The sequence below is a fragment of the Polyodon spathula genome, chromosome 48 (assembly GCF_017654505.1).
Source record: "Polyodon spathula isolate WHYD16114869_AA chromosome 48, ASM1765450v1, whole genome shotgun sequence".
NCBI classification, from domain to species: domain Eukaryota; kingdom Metazoa; phylum Chordata; class Actinopteri; order Acipenseriformes; family Polyodontidae; genus Polyodon; species Polyodon spathula.
Genome location: NC_054581.1, coordinates 775,088 through 784,032, shown reverse-complemented (window position 1 = coordinate 784,032; position 8,945 = coordinate 775,088). Strand labels below are relative to the sequence as shown.

Sequence of the window (8,945 nt, the reverse complement as noted above, 5' to 3'; positions counted from 1 at the left end):
TTCTAGTAACGCTCCTAAATTATGGCACCACTTCATCTGCGAGGGACGTTTTTAAGTCAAGACCGAAAACGTATTTTTCCAGGAGAGCTGTTTTTTGCCAGTTTTTGAAAAAAAAAAAAAAAAAGACCTTTTGGACAATCTCTTTTAAATTGTATTTGCAAATATTATTAGACTGTTTTTTTTTTTTAATGTTATGGTCTAACTCAGGGGTCTCCTGCCTTGGTCCTGGAGAGCTACTGTGGCTGGTGGTATTCGCTTCAACCAATCTCTCAGTTACTTAATTGAATTGATTAATTAATTAGTCAAGATTAAAAGGTGTTCCAGGTCTTTAGCCACTAATGACCTATAAAACCTGCTGGACAGGGACTCTCCAGGACCAGGGTAGGAGACCCCTGGTCTAACTGTTGCCAGTTTTGTGTCTCTGACACACCTTGGCAACCTTATATAACTGCACTGTGATTTGCGTCGCTTTGTGTCTCTTGGTATGAAAGGCACTATATAAATACAATTTGATTTGTTTTGTAACTGGGGGAATGAAAGCTGTGTGAGATATTATCCTTACAATTGTACAGCTGCCTTTTTCACTGTATTTGACAGGCGGCATCCTTGTTATAGAGTCTGGTATCCAGCTGGGTGCTGTCTCCTGCTGATGAGGTAAGCGATGATGACGATGACAATCAGGATGGCTAAGACCACGCCCACTGCGATGGCCACAGTGTAATTGGGTTGGTCTGCAGGACAGAAGTCAGCTAGAAACACAGCAAAGGGTTAACTAGGATCGTCAAAATGAAGCAAAGCATACATCTACCTACAGATCACGAATCACTAATTACCTGTAGAATTTGCATTATGAGTTATGATAGTCAAGTTTGAGAAGAGTCGTCTCCTGTATATGGATGGGAAGGTCACATGGGTAGAATGTGGAAGTCTATTCTCCGCTATATACTATAAGAGCAACAGAGCCCCTCAAATACACGACACAGCAATGCAAACTGAATGAGATTCCTCATTGCCTTGGTAACAGGACGCTTCATTTTAAGACATCTACAGTATGTTTGTATTTATCATATTTCTATGTATGTAAACACATTCCTGTAATATACGGCTTCTATGGGGCTTCTGTTTTTTGGGGTTTTATTTATTGTATTTTTCGGTGCTTATTTTGAGCTATTTTTGAGTTTTAATTTAATGTATCTGCATTGTGTTATATGCTGTTTGTATTGAGTGTGCTCTGCCCTGTATTTCACTGTATTTAATGTATCTGCATTGTGTTATATGCTGTTTGTATTGAGTGTGCTCTGCCCTGTATTTCACTGTATTTAATGTATCTGCATTGTGTTATATGCTGTTTGTATTGAGTGTGCTCTGCCCTGTATTTCACTGTATTTAATGTATCTGCATTGTGTTATATGCTGTTTGTATTGAGTGTGCTCTGCCCTGTATTTCACTGTATTTAATGTATCTGCATTGTGTTATATGCTGTTTGTATTGAGTGTGCTCTGCCCTGTATTTCACTGTATTTAATGTATCTGCATTGTGTTATATGCTGTTTGTATTGAATGCGCTCTGCCCTGTATTTCACTGTATTTAATGTATCTGCATTGTGTTATATGCTGTTTGTATTGAGTGTGCTCTGCCCTGTATTTCACTGTATTTAATGTATCTGCATTGTGTTATATGCTGTTTGTATTGAGTGTGCTCTGCCCTGTATTTCACTGTATTTAATGTATCTGCATTGTGTTATATGCTGTTTGTATTGAATGCGCTATGCCCTGTATTTCACTGTATTTAATGTATCTGCATTGTGTTATATGCTGTTTGTATTGAGTGTGCTCTGCCCTGTATTTCACTGTATTTAATGTATCTGCATTGTGTTATATGCTGTTTGTATTGAATGTGCTCTGCCCTGTATTTCACTGTATTTAATGTATCTGCATTGTGTTATATGCTGTTTGTATTGAGTGTGCTCTGCCCTGTATTTCACTGTATTTAATGTATCTGCATTGTGTTATATGCTGTTTGTATTGAATGTGCTCTGCCCTGTATTTCACTGTATTTAATGTATCTGCATTGTGTTATATGCTGTTTGTATTGAATGTGCTCTGCCCTGTATTTCACTGTATTTAATGTATCTGCATTGTGTTATATGCTGTTTGTATTGACTGTGCTCTGCCCTGTATTTCACTGTATTTAATGTATCTGCATTGTGTTATATGCTGTTTGTATTGAGTGTGCTCTGCCCTGTATTTCACTGTATTTAATGTATCTGCATTGTGTTATATGCTGTTTGTATTGAATGCGCTATGCCCTGTATTTCACTGTATTTAATGTATCTGCATTGTGTTATATGCTGTTTGTATTGAATGTGCTATGCCCTGTATTTCACTGTATTTAATGTATCTGCATTGTGTTATATGCTGTTTGTATTGAATGTGCTCTGCCCTGTATTTCACTGTATTTAATGTATCTGCATTGTGTTATATGCTGTTTGTATTGAGTGTGCTCTGCCCTGTATTTCACTGTATTTAATGTATCTGCATTGTGTTATATTTGTATTGAATGTGCTCTGCTGTATTGTATTGAATGTGTGCTCTGCCCTGTATTTCACTGTATTTAATGTATCTGCATTGTGTTATATGCTGTTTGTATTGAGTGTGCTCTGCCCTGTATTTCACTGTATTTAATGCATTATGCATTGATCCTCACTATCTTGTAAAGCGCTTTGTGATGGTGCTCCACTATGAAAGGCGCTATAGAAAATGAATATTGATTGATTGATTGAATGATTGATGACTTTAAGAATGTCACTGCTATAGCTCTAGTTGAATTTACAGCCGTGGCGATGGGGGAGGGATGGATGTCACTAACATTCTTGTTCAGTATTCCCTAGAAACTCTAATACCTGGTCCGAAGTCTCCCTTGGTGATGTTAAAGGCCTGAACTTGCTGCTGGCTGGTCTCCAGGTAGAATCCCGCGTTGATCATCACCGATTGGTTCTTGCAGCTGTACGAGTGTCCAATCCTGGCCCGGAACTCAGACAGAGAGTCATTGGAAGCCGAGAAGTGAGACTCTGTGATAGGAAAAGACATCACACAGTCAGCGGGCCAGCCCAGATATGTTCGAACGCTTGTTTGAAGTCAGCGGGCATTAAAACAGAAAGAAGAAGCTTGCTGCAAAAACACGAAATGATGCTTTCCAATTATTAAGAACAACTCGGATAGATTTATTCTGGCATTGCGAATTAAAACAATTATTTAATAACTTCAAACTAAGCTACAAAACCACTCCTTTTTCTAATCTGGGATTATTAATCTTTTTCTAATCTGGGATTATTAATCTTTTTCTAATCTGGGATTATTAATCTTTTTCTAATCTGGGATTATTAATCTTTTTTTTTCATCTGGGATTATTAATCTATATGGATTTATAGATATAAAATCCATTTTCTTTTGATTTTATTACAGCACGTCACAAAGGCCTCACTCTTTTAAGGAGTGATGATAATTCAGCAGTTCAGTGACTCGTATTCAACGCATGGGACTGAGCTAACAGTGAAACCAGCAGCCTTCAGAATTGTGCAACGTTCATATGAGTAATCTTTCATATGAGCACGATTTCCCATCTGTTTGTTATGCAACCAAGTACAAAGAGCAACGAGCAACAGCATGACGAATAACAGAAGGAACAAAATACCTCCCCCTCCGTACCACACACTACCCCCACCTCACAATACCCCGCTGTTCTTTTTTGATAGAGATTTGAAATCCCTTTCAAATTGAATGCTGAGACATACCCATATTTGTAAATGGGTAATTGACTTCAGACTTGATAGATTTCACAGACACAGAGTCATTGTCCTGCAGAGACAAAAACAAATGTAAGTTAGGATTCCCTTGACTTCTATTCAACCAATAGAGCCACACTGCTTCCCTCCCGCCCAGTCCCTCCAGCTCTAAACACTAGAGCCACACTGCCTCCCTCCCTCCCTGTCCCTCCTCAGCTCCACTAGAGCCACACTGCCTCCCTCCCTCCCAGTCCCTCCTCAGCTCCACTAGAGCCACACTGCTTCCCTCCCTCCCAGTCCCTCTCAGCTCCACTAGAGCCACACTGCCTCCCTCCCTCCCAGTCCCTTCTCAGCTCCACTAGAGCCACACTGCCTCCCTCCCAGTCCCTCCTCAGCTCCACTAGAGCCACACTGCTTCCCTCCCTCCCAGTCCCTCCTCAGCTCCACTAGAGCCACACTGCTTCCCTCCCTCCCAGTCCCTCCTCAGCTCCACTAGAGCCACACTGCTTCCCTCCCTCCCAGTCCCTCCTCAGCTCCACTAGAGCCACACTGCTCCCTCCCTCCCAGTCCCTCCTCAGCTCCACTAGAGCCACACTGCTTCCCTCCCTCCCAGTCCCTCCTCAGCTCCACTAGAGCCACACTGCCTCCCTCCCTCCCAGTCCCTCCTCAGCTCCACTAGAGCCACACTGCCTCCCTCCCTCCCAGTCCCTCCTCAGCTCCACTAGAGCCACACTGCTTCCCTCCCTCCCAGTCCCTCCTCAGCTCCACTAGAGCCACACTGCCTCCCTCCCTCCCAGTCCCTCCTCAGCTCTAACACTAGAGCCACACTGCCTCCCTCCCTCCCAGTCCCTCCTCAGCTCCACTAGAGCCACACTGCCTCCCTCCCTCCCAGTCCCTCCTCAGCTCTAACCACTAGAGCCACACTGCTTCCCTCCCAGTCCCTCCTCAGCTCCACTAGAGCCACACTGCCTCCCTCCCTCCCAGTCCTTCAGCTTTAACTGTTGAAACTGTATTTTTGCACCTGTGTTTTGGTGAGAATATTTTGTTCCCATTTTTACTTTTAAATAAAGGTTTTGCATGACGGAAAAGCTCTTCTATATTTTAAATAAATATGCGACAAATAACTTCCTCAATTGACAGGTTCAATTTCACATCAAGGTTTGTGGTCTAAGTTAATGTGCTACAATTTCAGAATAAAGTGAGGAATATTTAGATAAGAGCAAGTATCCAAAATAAATTCTTACTGTTGTTTTAAGAGCAAGATTCATCGACAGATGACTTAATCTTTTAGAAATGATATATATCATATATGTATATATATATATATATATATATATATATATATATATATATATATATATATATATATATATAAATATATATATATATATCATATATAATAATCGAAATATTATAGAATATGCCTATATATTTCCCTATGCTTTACCAGACCTCTCTGTGCTTTACAATGCTTCCCTATGCTTTACCAGACCTCTCTGTGCTTTACAATGCTTCCCTATGCTTTACCAGACCTCTCTGTGCTTTACAATGCTTCCCTATGCTTTACCAGACCTCTCTGTGCTTTACAATGCTTCCCTATGCTTTACCAGACCTCTCTGTGCTTTACAATGCTTCCCTATGCTTTACCAGACCTCTCTGTGCTTTACAATGCTTTCCTATGCTTTCTCACACCTCTCTGTGCTTTACAATGCTTCCCTGTGCTTTGCCACACCTCTCTATGCTTTTAGAGATGTTCTTAAGGGGCGTTGTGCTTTATTATTTTCTTACCTTTTGGAATGAGAAGACGATTGACCCTTCCTTGAAGTTCAGCTTAAGTGTGGCTTGTTTACCTTGACAAGTTCCTGAAGCTGTAGTTAGGTTAGGCTGGACAAAAAACACGCCCCACAACTGAAAAACAAAGAGAATGTATTTATTCATTTTGTGTTTAAAAGAGTCAATTGGAAATAAAAGCCAAACTCGTTTCAAGTAGCATTTTAGACACAAACCAGTACCCTCAAAACAGGGCCTTTCCACATGTTTGCAATCATTCTGATTGGTCCTTTATACAATTACTCAAATACGGTGTTTCTTGAGCTAACAAAATCGTTCTATTTTTTTTTTTGTTTGTTTTGCCAGGCACGTTTGTTCATTATATCGGTCTCAAATGTGCAGTTTTGAAAGAAAAGCAAAAACCTGGATTTTCATTTGAAAACACGACATCCCGGTACTACACTAGGTTCAAGAAATCTCTGTTTACAAGCCCTGCTTTTAGACCATCTTGCACTTCTTGGGAGAACTGCAAGGTGACATTTCAGTCCAGCAACATGACCCAGAAGACACTGCTGGGGTGAAACGAAAGAAGTAAAGCAGTTACAGATTTACTGGAAGTCAAGGCAAACAAACTGAGAACTTTCTTTAACCCAGTGTAGTACTAGATGTTGTAATGATAATACAAGTTTGCTGTAATATGTGTTTCTTTCCAAACCGCACAATTTGAGACCTGTGAAGCTAATGGAAGCCAGAGCAGAATGGCTAAGATTCGTGGAATTATTTCTGATCTACAATCGCTTTAAGATGCTTTGGCTAAGAGGTCAGGAGCTTTGAGATACGTATTTTTAATATATATTTTTAAGTAAATATTTTAGTAAATAAATTTTGCGAAACACGAAAGATCGCATTTTTTCTGTTTTCCACACTGCTCGGCTTCTTTCCCTACCTGTTTTCCTCCAGCAATGTCGTATTGAATTTTCAACTGTATCGCCAGCCTAGCTCGGACACACACAACATCCCCTGCTTTCACATTGTAATCGCCCACTGCCAGGGGTACAGGGGGTGTCGGCCTTGGGGCGGGCGTAGTAGCTGTGGTGTGATTGGTGATTGGTGCATGGGTGGTATGATTGATCATTGGGGTTGTGTGATTGATCATTGGGGTTGTGTGATTGGTGATTGGTGCATGGGTGGTATGATTGATCATTGGGGTTGTGTGATTGATCATTGGGGTTGTGTGATTGGTGATTGGTGCATGGGTGGTATGATTGATCATCGAGGTTGTGTGGTTGGTGATTGGTGGTGTTGTGTGGTTGGTGATTGGTACAGCAGTTGTAAGGTTGGTCATCGGGGTTGTGTGATTGGTTACTGGTATAGTGGTGCTTAGAGCAGGACTGGTAAATTCTTTAGCTGGTGATAACGTGGCTGCTGTTTTATGATGTGGACAATCGCGTTTTTCTTCCTCAGATGCACAGAGAGCTGAAAAAACAGAAAGACATTTTTTTTTAAATGATAAAACACCTTCCAGTGACTGCTAAGATGACTCCATGAATCTGACCTGCCCTGCACTTCCACTTGTTATACAGGTCTCAAACGTGCAGCTTTGCAAGAGACACGTGTTTTAGCAATTTCAATCAAAGAAATCTCTGTTTGCAAGCCATGATATTAGTTAGCGTTGCACTGCCTTGATCACTTAGAAGGTTAAATTGTCCCCACCCTTTTTAACAGCTTCTTTCCTGATATTAGGATTGCTGGGATACCTATGGAAGAATTAAATCAAGAGAGCACACAGATCACTTGGCTCAAGGTGTGAGGCAGAGGGGTGATTTCTGTAGTATACAGCAAGGGACACTGTGCTGAGGGCTGCTCCAGAGAAAGGCAGGCTTGAATGTGAAGCAATGCGCACTCGCCAGGATAAAAGCAAAGGGGTACCAGGTGATCCTGGAGAGTTTGGTTAACGGTACCCAACATCAACAGAGGTCAAGCGGTGTCTTTTAACTTCAGGATGGCTTCCCATGTACCCACACAGACCTCTCAGAACTACATTTCCCATCATCCTCCCGCTCTTCTATGTAACTGAGATGGATTTACCAGTGAGCAGGAGGATGATGGGAAATGTAGTTCTGAGAGGTCCGTGAGGGTACGTGGGAAGCCATCTTGAGGCAGGGAAAGCAATTTAAAAGTTTTTAAAAAGTGGTCAAAATATTTTTCGAAAATTTATACAATACACACACTTTGCGTAAACAGCGTAGCAACACATGGGAACGCATAACACAATCAAATGCAAAGGTCCCCCATGTACCCTTTTAAAGAGAGCTAATTGTCTCTCCAAAACGCACCCAAAAATGAGGAACAATCTCAGCACTGGTCAATGAACTTTTCTTTCACAAAGAGTGTTGTAACTTGTTTCAAAAACCTTGTTCTGTGTGTTTTATGACATGTCACCAAAACCCGGATTTACAAAGCTATTTCTAAAACTAATTCAGCAATTTCTTTTGTAAAACCTTTAAATAAATTAAAAAAAAAAAAAAAAAAAAACATTTAATGACAAATATTTCAAACAGAAAAATAGAAACATTTCTAAGAAACCTTTAATGACAAATATTTCAAACAGTAGTCTTTTACGGTATAAATGTTTCTCACTGAAATTGTTACACTCTGAATGTATCACCCCTTGTAAAAATGTGCCATGATAAATTTGTACAGTAATTTTGCAGATTTCTCCTCCATTTCTCATGGTTATAATAATATACATTTCCTATAGTTTACCTTCGCTTGCCATGTTCATTAATATGTCTTATCATACCTCTCTGGTCTTCATTCTGCTCTGCTTCTACTACAGTAAACGTTTACATAGCGCAGCCATTTTTGACTCATTTTTACCCATGTAAAAAATAAATAATTTTCATTTAATTAAAAATTTAAAAAAAAAATACTTACTCACAACAGCTGCCAGTGCAACAAAGAGAAATATGGTTCCTGTAGTCTTCATTTTAAAAGAACAATCCACTTACTGATCAATTTGAACTTGATAACGTGTAATATTCTACTTTCAAAGTCTGTCCTTCCTTCTGAATCTGAAGGGAGCAACTGAGCAGAGGAAATGAAACTGCTGGTGTTAAAGCAGCAGAGGAGTGCCTATCAAACGCTTTGTCTCAGTGGTTTCTATGAGCCAAAGTGAAACCTCTGGTATTGTGCAACACTGTCACTGAATCAAGCCTCTAGCACTGTGCAACACTGTCACTGAATCAAGCCTCTAGCACTGTGCAACACTGTCACTGAATCAAGCCTCTAGCACTGTGCAACACTGTCACTGAATCAAGCCTCTAGCACTGTGCAACACTGTCACTGAATCAAGCCTCTAGCACTGTGCAACACTGTCACTGAATCAAGC

At 40.5% G+C, this 8,945-nt stretch overlaps 1 protein-coding gene across 2 annotated transcripts; it reads right to left on the bottom strand.

Annotated features, from left to right (window-relative positions):
• Nucleotides 1–306: 306 nt before the first annotated feature.
• Nucleotides 307–8,684, bottom strand: LOC121306553 (macrosialin-like). 2 transcript variants are annotated; one of them, XM_041238340.1, is made up of 7 exons: nt 8,492–8,684; nt 6,727–7,030; nt 6,501–6,657; nt 5,573–5,692; nt 3,794–3,857; nt 2,903–3,070; nt 307–749 (listed from the first exon to the last, which is right to left on the bottom strand). In XM_041238340.1, exons 1-7 carry the CDS (start codon nt 8,541–8,543, stop codon nt 610–612), a joined length of 1,005 nt encoding a protein of 334 aa, XP_041094274.1. In that variant the 5' UTR covers nt 8,544–8,684; the 3' UTR covers nt 307–609. The 2 variants fall into 2 exon arrangements, with proteins under 2 accessions (XP_041094274.1, XP_041094273.1); XM_041238339.1 differs by having other exon boundaries at nt 6,501–7,030; nt 8,492–8,683.
• Between the last annotated feature and the right edge of the window lie 261 nt (nt 8,685–8,945).

Bases quoted from the DNA above. Each gene is read 5' to 3' on its own strand.
- LOC121306553 (XM_041238339.1), bottom strand. From the start codon at position 8,543: ATGAAGACTACAGGAACCATATTTCTCTTTGTTGCACTGGCAGCTGTT. The intron at 7,031-8,491 runs GTAAGTATTTTT...CTGTTTTTTCAG, and splicing joins TGCACTGGCAGCTGTTGTGA to CTCTCTGTGCATCTGAGGAA. The intron at 5,693-6,500 runs GTAGGGAAAGAA...TTTGTTTTTCAG, and splicing joins ACATTGCTGGAGGAAAACAG to TTGTGGGGCGTGTTTTTTGT.